Source organism: Osmerus mordax, chromosome 3, assembly GCF_038355195.1.
Source record: "Osmerus mordax isolate fOsmMor3 chromosome 3, fOsmMor3.pri, whole genome shotgun sequence".
NCBI lineage: Eukaryota > Metazoa > Chordata > Actinopteri > Osmeriformes > Osmeridae > Osmerus > Osmerus mordax.
The window spans coordinates 19,815,175-19,836,744 of record NC_090052.1 but is presented as its reverse complement, the minus strand read 5'-3'; the positions used below and the strand labels follow the sequence as shown (position 1 = coordinate 19,836,744).

The 21,570-nt window shown below is 45.3% G+C and overlaps 3 protein-coding genes across 4 annotated transcripts; 2 read left to right on the top strand and 1 right to left on the bottom strand.

Annotated features, from left to right (window-relative positions):
* Nucleotides 1–464: 464 nt before the first annotated feature.
* arf2a (ADP-ribosylation factor 2a) lies at nucleotides 465–5,389 on the bottom strand. 2 transcript variants are annotated; one of them, XM_067232517.1, is made up of 5 exons: nucleotides 5,312–5,389; nucleotides 1,983–2,140; nucleotides 1,316–1,426; nucleotides 1,055–1,179; nucleotides 465–895 (listed from the first exon to the last, which is right to left on the bottom strand). In XM_067232517.1, the coding sequence occupies exons 2-5, from the start codon at nucleotides 2,128–2,130 to the stop codon at nucleotides 734–736; spliced, it is 546 nt and encodes a 181-aa protein (XP_067088618.1). In that variant the 5' UTR covers nucleotides 2,131–2,140; nucleotides 5,312–5,389; the 3' UTR covers nucleotides 465–733. The 2 variants fall into 2 exon arrangements, with proteins under 2 accessions (XP_067088618.1, XP_067088619.1); XM_067232518.1 differs by lacking the exon at nucleotides 5,312–5,389 and adding an exon at nucleotides 3,504–3,638 and having other exon boundaries at nucleotides 598–895.
* Nucleotides 5,390–6,072: 683 nt separating this feature from the next.
* Nucleotides 6,073–10,527, top strand: wnt9b (wingless-type MMTV integration site family, member 9B). The gene is made up of 4 exons (XM_067233404.1): nucleotides 6,073–6,472; nucleotides 7,253–7,506; nucleotides 8,361–8,626; nucleotides 10,066–10,527. Exons 1-4 carry the CDS (start codon nucleotides 6,387–6,389, stop codon nucleotides 10,525–10,527), a joined length of 1,068 nt encoding a protein of 355 aa, XP_067089505.1. The 5' UTR covers nucleotides 6,073–6,386.
* Nucleotides 10,528–17,999: 7,472 nt separating this feature from the next.
* Nucleotides 18,000–21,377, top strand: gosr2 (golgi SNAP receptor complex member 2). The gene is made up of 6 exons (XM_067232952.1): nucleotides 18,000–18,155; nucleotides 18,519–18,583; nucleotides 19,502–19,610; nucleotides 20,151–20,283; nucleotides 20,445–20,585; nucleotides 21,084–21,377. Exons 1-6 carry the CDS (start codon nucleotides 18,127–18,129, stop codon nucleotides 21,243–21,245), a joined length of 639 nt encoding a protein of 212 aa, XP_067089053.1. The 5' UTR covers nucleotides 18,000–18,126; the 3' UTR covers nucleotides 21,246–21,377.
* Nucleotides 21,378–21,570: the final 193 nt, after the last annotated feature.

Here is a 21,570-nt window from a genome sequence, read left to right as displayed (position 1 = left end):
GGCAAGACATAAGATGTGTTCACTGGCATTACAAAAAATAGGATTTTCCAAAGAATGCAAAGAAGGATCTAGGATGGAAAAGGTCTTTTTATTGTCTTTTTTCCAACCTGATACAGGTTACATTGAGTTATTATTCTTGCGTGTTATGGGGTCTCAATTCAACAGTTGTTTCAACAAGGGTTTTGAACAGATCTTAACAGTGGTGGATGTCAATCAGGTCATTTAGTATTTCTATAAACTTTATTCATTTCAGATTACACATAAGACTCATCCTGGGTCTTTCTTTGCCTTTCGAAAACCAAATGATGTTGGGATGCCCTGGGGGTGAGGCAGGAGGGGAGGGGGGGGGGGGGGGAGGTCCAGGGGGGTTAGCCATGCAGCCGTTTCCACAGGTGTGAGAGGAACCCTGTTCAAAGGCACAGCAGGGATGCTCACACTCCCAGCTCACATGCATGCACCCACCCACCCTCACACACATGCATACATACAAACACCCACACACACACTCAGGATCCACTGTTGCACGCTCGCACACACACACACACACACACAAACATCAGGATAGCACTGGTCAAAGTCCCAATGGGTCAGAGGATGACGTGAGAGAGAAAAGGGGAGCTGGTGGGAGCGGGGTCGGGTGAGGACTGGGACCAGCACTGTCGCTCATCACACTGCACGGATGCAGACAAAGATCTAGACGGCAGACAGACAGACAAGACGGTGGAATGATGCATCATTTTGCGTTCTTCAGCTGGTTGGACAGCCAGTCCAGGCCCTCGTACAGGCCGTCCCCGCTGGTGGCGCAGGTGGCCTGGATGTACCAGTTGCGTTGGCGCAGGGAGTGCAGGCCCAGCTTGTCTGTGATCTCCGCCGCATTCATGGCATTGGGCAAGTCCTGGTAGAGGAGACAGGCAGACAAAGCTCTTCGATTAGACGGCATCGGTTTGACGGGGGAAGACGGAAGACAACCGATTTGCATGCGCTTGGCGGGCGTCCGCGACACAGACGACTAGCGCGGCTGGACCTCTCTCTGCGAGCCCAGGCGTCGACTCACCTGCTTGTTAGCGAACACCAGCAGCACGGCGTCCCTCAGCTCATCCTCAGCCAGCATCCTCGCCAGCTCCTCCCTCGCCTCGTTCACTCGCTCTCTGTCGTTACTGTCCACCACGAAGATCAGGCCTGGCGCGGCACAGCAGGAGGTGTGAGGGAGGGGGGGGGGGGGGGGGGGGAGAAGCAGAACATTGGGGAGATCAGGCCGGAGCCCAGAGTGTGGCAGGGTGAAGGGAGATGGAGGGGAGCGACGGTCTGAGCTCACCTTGTGTGTTCTGGAAGTAGTGCCTCCACAGTGGCCTGATCTTGTCCTGACCGCCCACATCCCACACTGTGAAGCTGATGTTCTTGTATTCTACCGTCTCTACGTTAAAACCTGAGGAGGGAATGAGAGGGGCAGGAGAGCGGAGTGGGCAGGATTGAGGTCAGGGAATAAGGCCATTTGTCATAATGTCAATAACATCAACGCACCAACGTTCACCAGAGTTCAATGTCAATTCAATGGTCTTTCTCTTGGGCAAGTACATAGCCTCTTGTGACATAACGGTGCCTTTCAGGAGGCTGTTTAAGGCCTGGCAGCACGGCGGCAGGAAGCTGTCTGCGTGAGATCCGCGGGTGACATGTGCTCCAGAAGCAGACCTGCGCCTCCTGAAGATGTCGGCTCTGACCATGAGCCGACGGCTCCTGCTCGGGCCCCATTCTCATTACTTCATGGCCTGAGGGCAGCTTTGGGCAGCATATACGGGCATGTGGGCAGTGATTACATGCAGGGAGGATGTGGCTGAGTTTACAAAGTTAATTTCGACCCCCGCACGTGAGACAGAGGCCGACCGAACACAGACAGGAGCCTAGACAGCATGAAATCTGAACGGGTCCATGGACAGAGGATGTGTTCCTGGGGCCATGAGGGTGGGTGGGGAGGTTAAACTCACCGATGGTAGGGATTGTGGTAACGATCTCTCCCAGTTTGAGCTTGTAAAGGATGGTGGTCTTCCCGGCAGCGTCCAGACCCACCATCAGAATCCTCATCTCTTTCTTGCCAAAGAGATTTTTAAACAGATTTGCAAACATGTTCCCCATTTTGACTAATCTGGAACAAGAGACATCAAAAGAGGGATTGAGGAGGTAGAAAAGCATTTAACGAGCTCATCACAGTATCACATAAAAGCTTGAATATAACCTGTATTGCTACATTCCTTCTTTGCTCGGTGAGACAGCTAATGTATCTTTGATGGTAGGAATGTCATACTGCGTCCCTGTGTGAGGTAGGAATATCAGTGTAATACTGAGGGAGTAGAAAACTGCTGAGAAAAGCATTCATCCCTGTCTGTGTTGATTTAGTGTCTTAACAATGGGCACTCTTGCAGCGCCTCTGGGTCTCACACACACACACGATAAAGCAACAGGTTAAGCCTGATTCATATTCTACACAAACAGGCATGTGCATATATAAAATCCACGTGTGTGGAATTTAAAGGGAACCGGCTGCAAAGTTCTATGACACATGTACACGGTTCAGAGATGCCACTAAGCCAAAACATCCATAATCACACAAAGTATACCATTTGTAGTACACTTAGCCATATACATTAGTAATAAGCTGCTCTCCGGCACAGGTTATGTTAAGGTATTGGCCTACCCTGTAAGTGTGTACTTTATGAAACAGACCTTAAACCATTTCAATAGCACTGCAGTGTACTCATAGCCAGAGGCAGAGCGGGTCATGTCACAGTCACACTGGGAACCTAACAAGACACCCGCAGACCGGTTTTCCCACCGCTCATCCCGTCTACCAATTGCACAAGAGGAAATATTAGGCTCGCCCAAGATAGAGCCCGGCTGGTTGAGTGACATCATATAGAAAACATTAGCGTGTAACTTGGAGTATTAACGTAAACTTTCACGCAACCTTGTGTGCTTGAGCGTTCATGCTATGACTACTATGCTTTGATGATCTATTAAGTTATTACTATGGTTGTCATCGTTCATCTTTTCTACAATAATACACCAGTACAATCCCTCATAAGAGTATGAACGTTGCAAAACATCTGAAAGCTAGAACACAGCTAATCCTGAATAAATCGAATCCGTCAATTAGATCGCCCATGATAGAAATGCTCGTCGACTTGTTAATAACCAATGAGGAAGACGTGCTGAGTTTAGTGAGACCCCAGTGAGACCTCAATGCCTGGGGTGAAACAAAGAGAGCCTGTCATTGCCATGGAGCTCAAGGGGAAGCACACAATGAAGCTAGTGACATGGAAAATATAGACCAGTGCTCAGAGGAAAGAGGAACCAGTTTGAGAGACTGAATATGGGACAGGTAACAGCACACCTGTAAGCAGAGACATACTGTTGAATTATCCAGTGAATTAAACTATGATGTCAGTCAAACACCAATGAAAACTTCTCCACTCAAGACTCAAGCGCAGACAGAAATGAAAGCCTCTGACCTGTACTCTAAGGGACAAAGTTATTCCTGCCTTCTGGATTCCAGGTTGTGACACATGTTGATATGTTCAAAAGGAATAGCATAAGAACAGCAGAACAAAAAACAACCACAAGCTGCATTGGAAGAAATGTACAATCCCTTTTAAACGGTGACTGTTTGACAAACAAAAGATGGGAGAGGCTCTTATTTGATACCTGACGTCACTAATAGCAGCGACGCCTACACATTTGATCAGGAAGACAAACAACCAAGCTTTTTGGGAAAACATATATGAAACAGTGACATGTATTTACATTTACATTTAGTCATTTAGCAGACGCTCTTATCCAGAGCGACTTACAGTAAGTACAGGGACATTCCCCCGAGGCAAGTAGGGTGAAGTGCCTTGCCCAAGGACACAACGTCAGTTGGCTTGACAGGGAATCGAACTGGCAACCTTCGGATAACTAGCCCGATTCCCTCACCGCTCAGCCACCTGACTCCCAGGGAATGTATGACATTCCCAGGGTCTCTAGGCCTCGCAGATTCTTAAATGTACGACTGTCCATGCTGTTCCTCCAGCAAAATAAAAAAGTAGGTTACAGAAAGGAATGCTTGTTCCTCTAAGGAAACCGGTAATAGGAGGAGACCAGTGGGAGGTCATAGTCATCAGACTGCTTGCTAAGTTGTGTAATATCCCACATACGCCATATGTTAGCTATGAGCTGTGGGCTGTTAGACAAGTGTTGATGTTTACTAGGTGGGCGACACTTTCAAAGAGATTCTAGTTACAGAGAGAACTTCGTGAAAAATTCAGCATAGCCACTGTGGATTAATAATTGATGGACACAGGACAAGGGGGTGTGACATATCCATGTCTGCAGATCTTCACATGAGATGCATAACCTCAAAGTTCCCAGATGTATCAAAAATACATATTTCTATTGTCCATTTAAGTGTAAGGAGTGAATGTATTACTTGATTATGCTATGTTGAATCTGTTAACGACGTAGGCTATATTAAATACGGTGCGCATTGAAGCGGATCTGGTTATACTTGTGAACATCGTTGGAAAGCAATGCATGACGCTAGTGCCACTCATAACTTTTACCAACCGGGGGAGTACACTTGAAGATTTCTAATGTCAGTTTGAATAGTAACTTAATTAGCCAACTATCTGAAGCATTATAAAACAGCTAGCTCTTAAGCCATCCAGCGACAGCGACGCTTCCTCAACATGGTTCAATGCTGTTGGTCGCAGGGTTTGGGATAATATGTTAGACAAAGTACTACAACTACCAAACGTTTATATAGCTACGTAAAATGGACTTAGTAGTAATGGTCAGCAAATTCAGACATTGATTAGTGCTAGCTAACAATGTTAGCTAGGTACTGTAGCCAGCGACTGTGTTATACGTACCGAACTACTATGCTAGGACTAGCTGCTATGTTAGCTGATAAGAAATATCAACACGGAAAGACAATGAACAACCAAACGGTTGCTAAACCCGCGACATATTGTTTATTATTATTATCCCTACAGATGTTTACACAAGTAATTTCAATAAATATGACAGATCATGACAGCTCGATTACCTAGCTATAGTAGTCAAGCTGACATTATCTCGCTAGCGAGGCAGCTAGCTAGTGCTAACTATCTTATAATCTACGGCTAGCTAGCTAACGTTACCTAGCCTGGTGATCCTGAGTGGACAGATAAATCGTTGTAATTGCTTGCGGTCAAGTAATTTGCGAAGGACACAACGTGCGCAGTTCCCATGAATAAAGAATAATATTATAGAAAATATAAGAAATGCGTTTGAAATGTACCTTTACGTGGCGGTTTCTCGATCTTTCCTTTAGGCTCCTGTTCACCACTAACAATAAAATGGCGTCTTTAACAAGTGTCAAGAAAGCCGCGTCATGGACCTTGCGCATAGTAGGATCTTGACCAATCATTTTGTTACATCAGTCACGTAAGACCGCCTTAAAATACTACAACCCAATCGTTATAATATATGTACAGTTTAGGGCGGTACATTGTCAAAACGTATCATTCAATTTGCTCTACAAAATTAAAGACTGGGCCTACAAATCAACCATACTGATCAGGCTCAAGTAACACAATGTAACTATCCAATCAAAGACAGTTTTCACCTGTATAATGAGTATAATGAGTATGGCAAACGCAAACAAAGTAAACTGCGTTGATACCTGATTTTAAGTTTACTTAAATTTTGTGTCTGCTTTGGGATGGATGCAAAATACTGTCGTCTACTGTTGGCCTAATCAACCATGTGACTGTGTATCAATCCACTAGATGGGGCTCCATGTCAATGTACAATTTATGAACATGTTTCTGCGGTTTGTAGCCTATTCATCCTCCTTCTTCAATGATAGGGGTATAGATGTCGTCTTAAAAAAATTAATTCACAAGCAACATGATACGTTTAAATCAACCTTTATTTAAGCTGAACACGAAATTACTGATTTATAGAACAAATTACACAAAAATATTAATTATATATAATATATAAATTATATAATTTCACAATAGCCTACCAATTTTCAAAATACTTGTTAGCTCCGGAGAAATGCATACATCTTTTATCAAAGGCTATACATGTAAAAACGTCTAAACCTTGTTCTTCACTAGTCAACGCACCACCTGTCATTTCCATCCTATTTGGGTGGTGTTTCCGTGGGGTGGAGCAACGGGTGAGTCCAATGAGCATGAAGCGAAATGATGGGCTCCCAAGTGGCCTTGCCTCTCTTGGTAGCGCGCCTGCCGCAGTGGACTAAACCGAACGTTTGTGTGGGCCACTTAAGGAGGTGCGCCGACCAAACGGCACATACTTTCTCAGTGTAGAATCAGCGAGATGAAGAGCAGCAACGATCCTTCATCATGTGCTCCGGGCTCCCAAGGACCGCCTGCCTGCTGCGACTCGTTGCATTCTACATCCTCCTTTCGCATACTGCAGCTTATTTCGGGTCAGTGACAACTTTTTACGTAAATTATCAAAACTTTAAACTATTTATCTTTCTGTTGCTGTTTTGAAAACCTCAGGATAGAGATAATAATTTATAACATTCATTACTGAAGTAGCCTAACGATGTTCTTGAGCCATGTGCGTAATTACGCACAGTGTATTATCATAGTTTATGTATACATTTAAATTAAGATCTCCAAAAATAATAGTAGGCTGTTCATTTGCAGGTTTCTGATATATATAAAAAAATATAGAAGCACACAAGAACAAGCATGATGTCAATTAAATTATTCTAATGGCAATCTTATTAACTAACCATGCCAGGCAACTTGGACTAGTAGCTATATATTTACAGACACTTATTCCAATAGTTTAAAATAATACATAATTTATGTTGCAAAAAAAATCTAGTTGCTGGAAGCGACTGTGAAAAAGTCGCAATTTTTTATAGGAACTGTTTGACCGAAATTATAGACAATAGATGTGTAAATCGATACGACTTGTATTTCTACATATACATTTTTAAAATTGTTATCAATTAATCGACATTGCGCAGATCGGTGGTTGTGCGTAAAGGGTGTTGTATCCTAAATTAAAGTTTTGGCTGACTACTGTGGCATACCTTGGTGAGGTTAACTTTTACTTAAAAACAAGGCATGTAGAATGTATTAATGTGGAATGTTGTTTATCTCCAGTCTCTTCATAAATTAACCAAACAATATTGAGTGTTGATCAAGAACATGAAACTAATTTAGCAACTGCCTTTATTTGTCTTTTTAAGGCTGACAGGCCGAGAGCCATTAGTCTTCTTACCAGCCCCGTTCTCAAACGAACCACCAACTGGAAAAGCTCACCTAAAACAATGCGAGCAGATGACCCTCACTCGACGGCAGAAAAGACTCTGTCGCCGCGAACCGGGTCTAGCAGAGACATTGCGTGAATCAGTGCGCCTCAGCCTCTTGGAGTGCCGTTACCAATTCCGGAACGAGCGCTGGAACTGCAGCCTGGATGGACGTGGGAGCCTTCTGAAAAGAGGTGAGAGAATAACATTGAAATTAAAATGAAATGTAAGTCTAATGTAGAGGGATGAAAGTAATGAGTGACCTATCCTAAAGTTCAAACATTTGAAATACTGACAATATTGTAGAAATGCACAATTTTAAATAGCCTAAACAATATACACTACAGGCTACATTAATTAGTATTTCAGATAAAACATTTAATAAAAAAAACATTCTGTTACAAAATCAAATATCCAGGTTCTACGCAAGAAACGTGCAGTTTTTTTAAACGCTGGAGTATTTGGATATCAACATCAAGCATGAGGAGGATCCGGGAACAGGTCAGCACGGATAATGACGGACTAGAGAGCCAAAAAACAAAAAAGTGCGGCAGAACACACTTGGGCTCGATGGCTATTTTTATCTCGGAAAAGCGCCCCGTTCCCAGAGGAAACGGGCGGCATGATTACTCACTTTCATCTGGGAAAAATTCTACCCAGTCAAAATAATAATTAATCGTATCAAAATATACCGCTAGGGATAGATTTTGACCAACAAAATAAAAGTTCGTAACCTACAGCTTCAGGCCTTGAAAGGAATTATGATACTAAATACTAAAAGTAGGACTAAACGTCTACATATCAAGGAAAACAAACTAAAGCAATAGGTTCAACAAAACTACAGTTTAGTGTAGTTTTCTAACTACTTTGCAGAATAGAATACTACACAAATAAACACTATACTATTAAAGTATGGTAAAACATTTACCATCACTTAATATTTGATCGGCATTTGTATCAAGGTAATTTTGTTTCTGAATGCTTTTTCAATAACAAATATGAATGGACTTTTTCTGCATGTAACTTTAATCTCATATATCCTCTTTAGGCTTCAAAGAGACAGCCTTTCTTCTGGCAGTATCCTCCGCTGCATTGTCCCATGCATTGGCCAAAGCATGCAGTTCAGGCCGAATGGAGAGGTGCACATGCGATGACTCCCCTGGCATTCAGCATCGCGAGGCATGGCAGTGGGGGGTCTGTGGAGACAACCTGAAATACAGCACCAAATTTCTCAAGAAGTTCCTGGGCCAGAAGAGGGTCAGCAAAGACCTGAGGGCACAGATCGACGCCCACAACATCAACGTTGGAACTCGGGTGAGTGAGTGAGTGTTGACAGTGTGGATAGCTACCGAAGCTACAAGGGATCTGACTTCTTCCTGCTTTTTATGTGGACAGTTAAAAAAAAATCTTAACACATTTCCATTTATATCATGCCATTGCCACACAACGAATCTCCTTATTTCAATTATTGTGGAACCTCCATATTGCATATCCAGTGTCTGCCAGCTCATCTCCCCTTGTCCTGATGGGTAAGGAAGGCTGCTGGGCGAGGCAGGGGTTCTAGGAGACAGACGGCTGGTGGCTGGCGGCTCAGTGGAGCCAGGTGTTTTCAGGCATGATAAAGCTTGCTGTGCGGGCCCATAGAAAATGAAAGGTTTCCCGTCGGAGAGAACGATTATAAATGTGGTCTCTTAATATACGAGCAAGCATTTCTTTCCAGTATGGTGCTGTACCGCGCTGTTCATAAATCCACATGATGTTCCTAACCACCATGTATGTAGCTTAGAATCAGCCAGCCCCCGGGCTCTTCCCATTTATCTTACACCTCAGGTAGGCTAGACCCCTTTCAGAGAGAAAAACAACAGGAGGAACTGAAGCAGTCAGTCTTATCTGATCTTCATGGAGTTGAGCGTCTTCCTCATCCTACACCTAAACAACTCAGTAGCGACTAGTCGAGTCATTGTTCAAATCAGGAGGTGTTTGGACACTCTTGACACCCCCCCCCCCCCCCCCCCCACCCTCTTCCTATCATCCAGTAATGATCTCTGCCGGCCCTGAGGGTCTCATACCTGAGGTGGGTGGAACTGTGCAGAACTCTTCAACCCCAAAGTAGCCCTTGGGTCCCCCCCCTCCTCCCCCCCCCACACACACACGCGTTATGTTGAACGCCATGCCACATGTCCTGTCCCTGCCAATCATTGATTCACAGACCCTCGTTGGCTGAATCGTTCTAATCCTGAGTGACCTCTTGACCAAAGGCAGAGCATCGTCAACTGCTAACCCGACTTCACCTTCTCTTCCTCTGTCTTCTCATCACATTTTTCCGTGAGCAGACAGACACGCACAAAGAACAGGGTGGAGAGATTCCACTGTCTGTGTTGCTTGTGCCCCATGCCCCAGGCAGAGAAGAGAGACAGGAGAGAAGCAGACAGAAGCAGACAGAAAGAGCTAGTTTCAACACATTGAAAAAATGAATCCGCAGGGCGCTGTCCAAGTGAGCGATGTCAGGTAAATGAAATACTGCATGCTGAACAGATCCCCCTCAATCCATCATCTAAACCTTTGGAACCGAGATGGGCTAAAGGCTGACTACTACCAAACCATCCGCCCCAAACCTCCTCTCCTCCCTCGACCCACCAACCTCCTCCCTCCCTGGAGGAAACTGACTTGATAGGCAGCCAAGATAAGAAGGTCATGAATCAGACTCAAGGAACTGACATCTCTAACTCTTCCCCTCCCCCACCCCCTCTTAGGCAGTGAAAAGTGGACTGAAGACAACATGTAAGTGTCATGGCGTCTCTGGATCCTGCGCTGTGAGGACTTGCTGGAAGCAGCTGTCGCCGTTCCACGACACCGGACGGCTGCTCAAGTTCCGTTACGACACGGCCATCCGGGTTCTGAGTGTCACCAACACTGCCACCGGGGCGACGGAACTCGCGAGTCCGAGGCGCCATGGCCAGAACCTCCGCTCGACGGACCTGGTCTTCCTGGAAGACTCCCCCAGCTTCTGCAGGCCCTCGCGATACTCCCTGGGCACGGCCGGACGCTCCTGTGCCAAGGACACCAGCTGCCAGAGCCTGTGCTGTGGGAGAGGCTACAACACAGCCATGCGCCTCACCACCCTCTCATGCCACTGCCAGGTGCGCTGGTGCTGCCACGTGGAGTGTCAAACCTGCGTCAGGGAGGAGGAGGTCTACACCTGCAAAAAACACTGATAAAGGGAAAGAAGAGATATGGGAGAGCAATAAGACGGTGGGGATTTAAACAAAGGAGCTATGTCAAGCATAGTCAAGGCTGGAAGTAAGGGAAGGAACACTTGAAGTAAGAGAATGAGAAAGAAAGTTATTGAAAGTTTGCCGGGTTTTGTTCCACTGAAAACTGTCTAATGACACTCCAAATTGCTGAACTGCAACCATTCATAGACACTGATTTGAGGGATTTGACATGTAAGCACGTCTTCCCAGATGAAGTAAATATTATCCTGAGAAGAGCACGTAATCTGAACAAGGTCATGCTGTTGTTCATTATTGGCCAATCGTTTGAATCAAGCATAGCTTTGCTGAGACATTACTCAGGAGCGAGGGGGATGGTTGTATTGCTGGAAACTGGGGTGGGTGGGGGTGGGGGGTACTAGGTACCGGGCTGGAAGCCTTATTTGGCCTCTCCAAATGTGGAAATGTGGGGTGGCTCTGACAGTAGCTTTGGGTCGGCTTTGTGCTTCAGGGCTTTATCAAAATGTAGAGCATCAGCAATGGTTCTGCAGTAAACAGCCTAAAAGGAATTGGATGCATTGAATTATTTGTCTTTTTATGTCTGATTTCCTGCTGTGGAACAGTTTAATTGTTCATTCAGTACAAGTATAATGAAAAAAGCAGCACTTTTCCAACTAGTTCAGTGTAATGTATTTACTGTATGTGGACTTTGTACACTCTCTTCATTTCCTTAGGAGAGAAAAACTAACTTTTATGGTTCAATACTGATGATTCTCTCACATGAATTCGGATTTAACTTAATCCTTTGATATTTGGAGATGGGTATAATGTCAGCACATGGTGCTTTTTCATCATGACTAGTCAGTATGGCATTTTCATCAAGTATTTCACTATGTATTTATAGGGTTTTTGTGTGGTAAACAGACTTAGTTTCAGTTGCTCTTATGGAAATGTCTATGGAAATGTTTGCATGTCTGCTCTACTGTGCAAAGAAAAACACAAAGGGACTCACTCAAAGTGAGGGGGACAATGTCTATGAAACATGCCAATTTTGTATTTTCCTCAACTGTGTAAAGAACATACCAAATCTCTATACTTGGTTTATAAAGGGGTGTACATCTGCATGCACTGTTCTGTGCTTTCAAGTAAAGGGCTCTTGGTTTCCCTGACCAATTCAAACAGTTCTCTCTAAAGAGGCTAATTCAGGCAAATCGGTGTTGTTTAATGCCTTTGAAATGTACCAATCATGCTCCTTATTTTCCCAATTACCAATCAGAGTAAATAGCTACACTTACTTCTTCATTCCTCTACACAAAAGCTCCCCGTCGGTCCATGTGTGCAGGTCAAAGGTGCATCTCTGACTGCCCCAAGGGTTGTAGACATGGATCATTTTCAGAGGATCATTGTGCCGGTTCATAGTGTGAGTTTGTGCTTTTTGTACAAGGTTGCAGAGTTGTACTCGTGAATATAACTCATACCAGGGATCCAAGCATGACACAGTGGAATCTTATATTTCTACCTCACACCTGGTCTTTGGGCAATTATCATAATGATTTATGTGCCTTGCAGATACTTGCTTTTGCATCCGTCATGAAATTAACATTCTATTCTATTACATGTATGTACAAAAATGTTTAACTGGGTCATAGCTAAATACTGTAACAATGTTTGTTTTTGTTTTTTATTTTATTTTAAGATGTATTCTTATTTAAAAGCAATTAAGATAAATAAATGAACACATACATTTGTAAGAAAGACTTGTTCCTCTTGTTTGTAAAAGTTTTGTACCCTTCACTCGACAACATTCTCGCTCATTCAGTCCCGTGGAAACCGACGGTGATAGAGGAGGTGAAGGGAAGCTGGGCACCTGCTCAGAGCACTTCACGCAAGCGCTCCAGTAAAACCACTTCCTCATCCCACTGCCCTGCCCTCCTTTTCATCTGAAATGGCTGTGGTCTCCCTCCCTGGGAGGGGAGCTGCACGTGCACCCACACGCACGCACACACACGCACACACACACAGGTGTTCGGCCCTTGGCAGAATGCACCAGCCATGATGACAATAGTAATAGTGATGATAATGACAGAGATGATGATACAGAGGAATGTTGTGAACAAAGACATCATTGCATTTGACCCCACCACAAGCAATCTAATGTGACTTCTACAATGACATGTTTATGTTAATGATCACTCTACATCAGATTCAGATACCACACAAAACTCTCCACTGAGACCACAACACACAGAGGGTTACTGTGTATGAGGCATTGACCTAATTCTAATCTTCACCAGTGTATCATCGAGGGTTTTGATGTTTATCCCTAACCACAGTTTTCAGACAGGGACATCGCTGTTCTCTTCAAGATACCCTACTGCAACTAATTATACCATCACACTGACCACAGGTTAGTATGATACACCCTGCTGAATCAGAGCTGCTATCTAATGACCGTTTATCAACATTTACCTTTATGAAAATAATATGAGAGGGCAAATAATATGAGAGGGCGATGGAGTGAAAAAAAGAGGAGGTCACCGAGAGTGAAGCGGATGGTGGGAGAGAGATACCGAGAAACACAAAGAAAGAGAGAGGGAGATGGGAGGATGAGAGGGGATGGTTCGGAGCCCCCAGGAGACCAATCCCCTGCTGCTGTTGTTGTTTTATAATGAACTCCTAAAGCCTTCATTTCCCCCACTGCCCTGAGAGGAGGGGGTGCAGTGATGAGGGCTGCTCTGTCCACAGCCGGCTTCTCACGCACAAGCCCCCGGGGACAGGACTGGGGCTGCGTGTGGTGGGGGCAACATGCATCAATATGTGTGTGTTAGGGGGGGGTGGGGGTGGGGAGGGCGCTGACTCTACACAGGTAAGGGCAAAGTAATGTCTTTGCGTCGATACTGTATGTGATGTTCGTTGGTTCGTGTGCGCCTGTGATCAGCAGGTTCGGGATAACGTGTGTTTGTGGTCGGGATTTCTATGCGGGTGTGTGAGGGTGGCCAGGAAGACTGGATCTGCTCTAAATCCTCACAGTCATCCTGAGGTACCACGTCGACATGACTGACATACACAATGTAGGGTGACGGTGGCAGTAACACTATCTCCTGTGTATCTGTGTTGGCCCGGTTCAGTTGCCGGCTACAATGCTGGACCTGTGTGCCATACTCTGAAGGATGAAGATTAATAGCGCTCAGGGCTGAGACATTTTAGATATTATATTTGCGTTGCTTAGCGAATGCCTTTATCCATAGCAACTCGACATAGCTTTCAGGTTTATACATTACTCATTTGTGTGAGTACAGTAGATGTTAACTGAAGCGCAGCAGGTTTGACGACCTACCTTGCTGCAGGACACAAAGCAGGGTCGCCTCTTGAAATATGACCCCTCAACCCTCGGGTCAAGCGTCTAGTCTTAGTATCCTACCGCTGAGGCAGAATGATAGCATGAGCATGGCCCTAACACTGGAAAGAACTGATTCGACGAAAGGATGAACAGAGATGGATAGATTGCAGAGGAGCAGGAGAGAGAGTGGGTTCGGGGATACGGCATGGGGTAGGAATTTGGAATGTGAAATGACTAATGCAATTGCTCAACCCACAACAAGAACATGCACTGCCTAGAGCTATGACAAGGGTGAGTGCATACCTGTATGGAGAGGCCTACTTCTGAAGCGGGGGGGTGGCTGGGTGGGGAGGGGGGGCGGGGAGGGGGGGGGGGGGTCAGGTGTAAAGGTAAAGAGAGTGGACATAGGTGTTATACAGATGACCTCCCAGGCAGAGGTTAGCAAAGCTTGACGAGGGCTGACAGGACATCCCTCAGGTTCACTGAGGTGAGTTTTGCTGCAGGTATGTAATTGCCAGACTAATGTTGGAGGACATTGTCTGCATTGGGCTGAAGTCCCGTCTAAAGAAAGCCAAAGGTACGGAGCACAGAACTGGAATCATAGTAAAAGTAACTATGTAAATATAAGGCACGTACAGGGCCAGAAAGGTAAACAGTAACCCACCCACCCACAAGCGTATCTGCTGTATCCAGCAGTAGCCCCCCCCAATACTCCATGTGGAAGTAAGCCCTTAGCAATCTAGCCTTCGTAGCTGAAGGCTGGGAAACTGGTGTGGGAGGCGGTTCCCATGATCTTCATTGCTGGTCAGGAGGAACACCTGGAACACTCGCACAGGGTTTACATAGCAGCCGCTGCGATAGGAGGATACGAGAAGTACAGCTCCCCATCTCCTCCTGTTATATCTATGTCATTACTTGCTCTATCTCTCACACAGACATACAGGGTTCCATCCTGACCTCCATTAGAAGCACAAACAAAAACTTTCTCAGATCAACAAGTCCAGAAAAGAAAAAAATACAGATTAAGTCCAGGGCTCTGTTCTCAGCACTCGACCCCTGCTGATGCTGAATCCATTATGTCCCTAACAGTACCCGAATGTGAAGAAAAGTAATGATGTGTTATTTCAAACATTCAGTTTCCACCACAGTGTTAACATGGTAGTAATCCAAGTGAGCACATAATTAAAGCCAATGTAATTGTACTGTAGATTATCATATAGATTAATATGCATTTACAGAATATAATTGCCCTTTTTGTTCATTCATTAAAGATCCCTTATCTGTCATGTTTTTATATTTTGATCTCTCCCAACCACAATCTAAGTCCAACTGACATCTTGGCTTCATGTTAAGAGTGTGGTTAAATGGTGGTGCATGACTGTGGCTAGGAAGCTGTCAGTCTGTGTAATGGTCCTGGGAGGGGAAGCCCGCTGTGGTGCTCTGTGCCATGTTGTTGTTTACGTTCCCACCCTGGGTGAGCTAGAAGACGGCATGTCATAGAGCCATGGGGGTGGACGTCATCTCTCATCCTCCCCGAGACAGCGGCCGCTCGGGGGTCTAAGTGTCACCACTCGTAGGTGGTATGACCACAGGGCTGTGTGCGTGTGGGTGCGTGCCATGCCGACAGCTGCATGATCCATGCTCTCTATGCTCTCTCAGTCCAGAAGAGGAGTGGGGCCAGGTGAGGGTGTGAGAAAGAGACAGGCATAGGAGAGAAACTAGCCAGTATCTTCAGGGCCTCTCACTTGTCCTCCTCTCTATGGGTGGGCAGCTGGGTGCGTACTTCTCTCGCCAAAAAGACACTCTCTGTCTGGACCCGGCAAAGTTGATGAATTTCTCCCCTCATCTCTGACAGGCCCTCGTTTGCTTTCATTCAGCCTCTCATCACAGGTTCAAAGACAAGCGGATCATTTCCTTCTGGACGATGAGAAGATCATTGTGCCTTCAAAAAATGATTGGTATCCAAACCTAAGGCAATTTAGCTTATCATAATTGGGCTCACTCAAGGGCTATGATTTTAGTGTTATAATGCATTACATTATCTAAGGAGCATCATTCACGGCATTAATTTTAAGTGATTTAATAACATATCATTTCCCTTTATGTATCAAGCAAAGGTATGGGGTTGTCATTTTGTACTGTGGGAGCATTCTTCTGCCTAACAATAACCCTGCTGCCATGGTGTCTAGCCAGGAGAGGGAGACTGATCCAGCTCAAAATCTTCTCTGGTTCCAGGAAACCAGTTTTTCGAGGCCCCAAGGGTACCAAGGTTGAGATCAGGCAACAGTGTCTCTGTTGGGGCCACACACAAAGTTTTGAACATCTCCAGCCCAATCCAGAGCGCATGTATCCAAACCTGCCAACCCATACAAATCATCGACATGTTCTCGGTCCCAAAAATCCATATTTGAGTCTAAATTTAACAATTGTGAGTTTCCTCCACAAACAGGTTGAAAATCACTTGGTCAGTCTGACAGGAGTGGTCCCACACCTGGCGTCTAGGACCCTGCATGTCCCTGTGGAGCTCAGGTGTGGGGGAAGACCGGTAAGCTCAGCTCATCCTTTCTCCAGGGCTGAAAGATAGAGGACAGATAGTGAGGACTCTGTGACTTTGGCAAGTGGCAAATACACACTGCCAAAGGCCCTGTAGGGGCCCCACTCTCCCTTTTTCTCTCTTACCCTTCTCGTCTGAGCTCGAAGTTAAACCTGCAGATATCCTACTGCCCTGGGCAACTGTTATGACAACTCAGAATGGTGAGAAGCAGAAGCAAGAATTGGCATGAAAAGGAATCAAGTTCTTTGACATGTGGGGGTAGGTTAGGAAGGGTTCTGTTCTGGGAAGTGTGTAGCCTGGAGAGACAATTGTCAAGCCTCCACCAAAAGTTAGAGGTAACCTTCATGTTTGTCAGCTATGTGGCCTGGGGTAAACAAAATATAAACAGGCACAAATACCAGCGATGTTTCCCTGCCCTACACACTCAGTAGACTCTAGTCAAGGGAGACATCTATAGCTCTACCCACCTCATGCATCCCTAGTGATACAGATAGAGTGGGAGAGAAGTGATTGAGGTGTGGTTTTGTAAGGGTGCCAAAGAGTGCCCCCAGGATGATTCTCTCTCTATTGGATCACCAAAGAAGCTATTGTTAAGCTCTGAGGAAAAACACCAGTCAGATTACGCTGAGAAATGAAATCATGTCTCTTTCACACACTCGGTGACAGAGAGAGAGCACGAACACCTGACAGGCAGCTTCACAAACAATCCATCACCTGACCGCGCTCATCCGGGGTGCCGCGCTCATCCTGGGTGCCGCGCTCATGACATCTCCCAATCTCCTCTTCCCATGGAAAGTTTGATATGATTATTGTTGGTGCCTGTGACTGCTCTTGGATGGACAGACTGGCGTATTCCGACACCAATCTGTGGAAAAAGGGATAATTAGACAAAGCCAGGCTGTACTGACAAAACCTAGCCTGGAGACATCTTCACATTAAGTCTTTCCTGTCACATGTCTTCTCTTCATCAGATAGCCATGCCTCCCTTAAAGTCTAGTCAGGCTGAGGTGGATGGGATTTTGTGTGAACAGAATCATTACTGTCACTGATTCAGTGTCCTCAGGATATGAAATATGATATAAATGTCCATACTTTGTTATGATAACTTAAGCATAAAAATGCTTATTATTTATGCATGGTAATGCATATCCAACCCAAAACGTTGTGTGGGGTAACATTTATGACTTTGATATATGATTAAATTCCAGGTACATTAAATGTCACTTGCTGCTTGATATGTAAAATATTTTGTCGTTATAGTTACATGTATTGCTTTCTCTGTGCTTTACTTGCGTGCCTTGTGACGACAGGACGTTTTTTTCTTCTTCTATGACCTAGATCCAATCTACTCAGAGGACAACATGCCATCTCGAGGCAAATGGACCCGGAAAATAAAAAAAACATATAGACCAGTATTTTACAATAAAATATAGCCAACTTCATTATAAACGTTTTTATTTTCCGGTGGTCCACCTAGGTTCAATGAAAATAGTGGTTTACGATTCCTGTCGTGCTTTGGATTGACTGGATCTAGTTTGTGTGTATACAACTTCCGCCCTTTAACTTCCGTATACACTCTGTACTGATGACGTGGGCATTGCTAAAGGCTACTTAGCTGTTCAAAATAGTAAACCGGTGCGAAAGTGGTAGGCTACATAATACACACCAAGAAAAATACGTCTTGTGGAACGTAGTTAGATAAAGGAAAATGGAGACATTGTATCATCAGACGAACAAGTACGTGTGTCAAGTTATCATTCTAGTCCAGTTTACAAGTCAAGTCAGTGTAGCTAGGCTAACGTCAGGTTAACGTTAGCTACAGTAGCTAACTAGCTAATATTTGTATTGGGATATAATTTGTATCATTTAGCTAATGTTGTATGGCAACAATCATAAGACGTAAATCGTTCAAGATAGCTAGACTAATGTCCTAAGTCAACGGTTCAGTAAACTGTTGTTAAAAGTGCAACAGTAGACATGCATTAACTGGAAGTTCACGTTATGTGTCAGTTCCTCTTCTTTAGATTTTTTTCACATCTCTCTTCTCATAAATCAATAACACTTGTTTGAATTGTGACTCTTCTCTCCTGACTATGCTAGGCAAATCCAAGAGGTGCAATCCTACATGGGGCGCCTGGAGTCAACAGATCGTCAGTCTGTCCACTGTAAGTTGTCTACTTACCTCTTAGCCAATGCTGATATTCAAGCATCTAATATTTGAAATGCAAGGGATCCAGTTGTGACACAACTATTAATAAGTACAATTATACATATTGTGTCAAAATGCCTGTGTTTCCCTGGAATTTCAAGGATTGGACACTTGTATACTGAAAGCAAGAGGCAGGGCACCCTAGTGACATAGCAGTACAGGAGTAGGGAGAAAGTTGTTTGTAGTTCTGTGTGCCAGATGTCAGGTCAGCCTGTGTCTTGCTGATTGTTTTGGGAAGTGGGTGGTGTGCTGTGAGCCAGGCTGGTGCCAGGGCAGGAAGTAGAGGGGTGGAGGAAGAGAGGGCTAGGAGGGCTTCTCCAAGATTGTAGTGGTTGCCGCCAGATGGCTGGCGGTGACAATGACATCATTTTGCATGTTGCAGGACTGTTGAAGGGCGAGCGTCTGAAGGTTACTCAGGATGAAGGAGAAGGGTGGAGGGACAAGATGGCTCTGGTCCTTTTGTTAGATAAAAGCTTCCCAATAGCACAGCTCTGTCACCATGGAGTCAAGTAGTATCTTTAATCTCGACAGTCTGAGAATTGAATGAAGGGTGTAACAGCTGCTGATTCATATCTTAACTTCAAATAAGAATCAGTGCTTGATTTGCCTTTTATCTAAAGATTATTTATTTACATGGCCTTTTGTTTTACCACAGATCATTAACTCATGAGTTATAGGAAATGGCTTGTTTACTTCCCCCTCGCCGATTCACCTGAATTGGCGTGACTGACATTTTGACAAGCCCTTGACTGCTTATGAGACCATGTGAATCGCTGTGTCTGTCGTCAAACATTTATAGGAACTTTTCAATGAATACATTTTTAATGCAAGATTAAAAAATAAATTTAAATCTCTCTTTTTTTCCTCTTCCTAGTGTTGGAGAATGAGCTGCAAGCCAGAATTGATCAGATTTTCAGTCATTTGGAGCGTCTGGAGATCCTGGCCAGCAAGGAACCACCTAACCGCCGCCAAAATGCTAAACTGTAAGTCCAAACATGTAGGTGTTGACCGAGGAGCACGCAGGTGGCAGGGTGCGGGCTTGTCTCCCAGAGAGATGGGCTGGGTGGACCAGATGAAACCGGCAGTGTTCCTCTGCCCTGTGGCAACATGGCTCTGAGAAAACATTCCCTCGGAAGCCCCGTCATCACCAGCATTCCTGCTGCGTTGGGGAAGGCGTCACTTCTGAGCTGGGTAAACAGGCCCCGGGGGACACTCTGCTCCCCATCCCACAGCAGGCCTCTGATCTCAGGACAGCTCTGGTGGGGCTGCAGGGGAGAGCCAGGCACAGGTGATGCTCAGGGGGGGGGGCTTCAGGTGCTTCCTCCTCCTCCCAGCCAGTTCAGATGGGGAAGGATGGCGATTTAATGACTCGCGTTTGTCATGAAGAAAATCTTTTCACAGAGGACAAGGGGAGGGAAAAATTCCCGAATGATGAAACCGTACTTCTGAAATACGTCAGACGCCACATTCAGGTCTCAAGGCACAGACGCTCTAATGGCTTGTTTTCTTTCTTTCGTCCCAAGACGGGTGGACCAGCTCAAGTACGACGTCCAGCACCTCCAGACAGCCCTGAGGAACTTCCAGCACCGGCGCTATTCCAGAGAGGCCCAGGACAGAGACAGGGAGGAACTCATGAGTCGCACCTTCACAACCAATGTCAGTCTCACACCACATCACAATAGCACTACAGTGACAAACTACACAGTGAACAACACATCGCAACGTCTAACCGCGTAGTCAAACAGATGACCATTTAAGTCCAAATGGTAGTTCCTGAGGAATAATGAATGTTGTGTCCAATGTCATTGTCCCTACAGGATGCAGACACCTCTATACCCATAGATGAGACACTCCAGTTCAACTCCAGCCTCCATGACGCACACAGAGGCATGGATGACCTCCTGGGCAGTGGCGGTAGCATCCTTGGTGGCCTGAGGGACCAGAGGGGCACACTAAAGGTGTGTGTGTGTGTGTGTGTGTGTGTGTGTGTGAGAGATGCACATGGAAACTTGCCAAGGAATACTTGGTGTTACAGTGAGAGAGAGACATAGGTGTGTGTACTAGGTATAATGTGTGTGTGTGTGTGTGTATGCACACTAGACAAGATGAAAGTGTATGTACTAGACAAGATGCGCGTGTGTGTGTGTGTGTGTACTAGGTATGGTGTGTGCACACTAGACAAGATGAATGTGTGTGTGCTAGGTATGCTGTGTGTACTAGACAAGATGAGTGTGGTCACCAGCTGAGTCCATGTTTCCAGGGAGGAGATCTTCCTCCCCAGCCCAGCTGATGTCCTCCTGTTATCAGGGTGTGTCCGGTGAGCACCACAGTCTCATGGCCTGCCTGAAGGAGGGGGATCTGAGCCTCTCTGGACTCACAGTGTATATCCTCCCATCTGCAGTGGGCCCCTGCGCATTTTCAATGATGCATCGATGTGATGTGCTTCTCTGATACAGGGGACTCATAAGAAGATGCTGGATGTGGCTAACATGCTGGGCCTGTCCAACACAGTGATGAGGCTGATTGAGAAGAGGGCAACCCAGGATAAGTTTGTCATGGTGGGAGGCATGCTGATCACCTGTGTGCTCATGTTCCTGGTGGTCAGGTACCTGGGCTGAACACCTCACTGCTGGCGTCGCAGTTTGGACTAGCAGTTCAGGGACCTCTCAGTCCAGGACATTTCTGCTTAATACCCCACATGATATGTGAATGGAGAACATCGTCTTTGAATCTGAGTTTCCTATCTACGGTTATCAGATTTGGGAGATTAAAATATTAACATTTTTAAGCCACATTTTATGTATAAAGTAGCTGGCATCCATGAACTAATGATTGATGATATGCAAGACATTACGTTCATGGATTCTACTCTAAACTCAAGGATTACAGGTATAGGAGAGGTTGATCGTAGCTGTTCGTCTGGTTGACAGCTGTAAGTTGTAA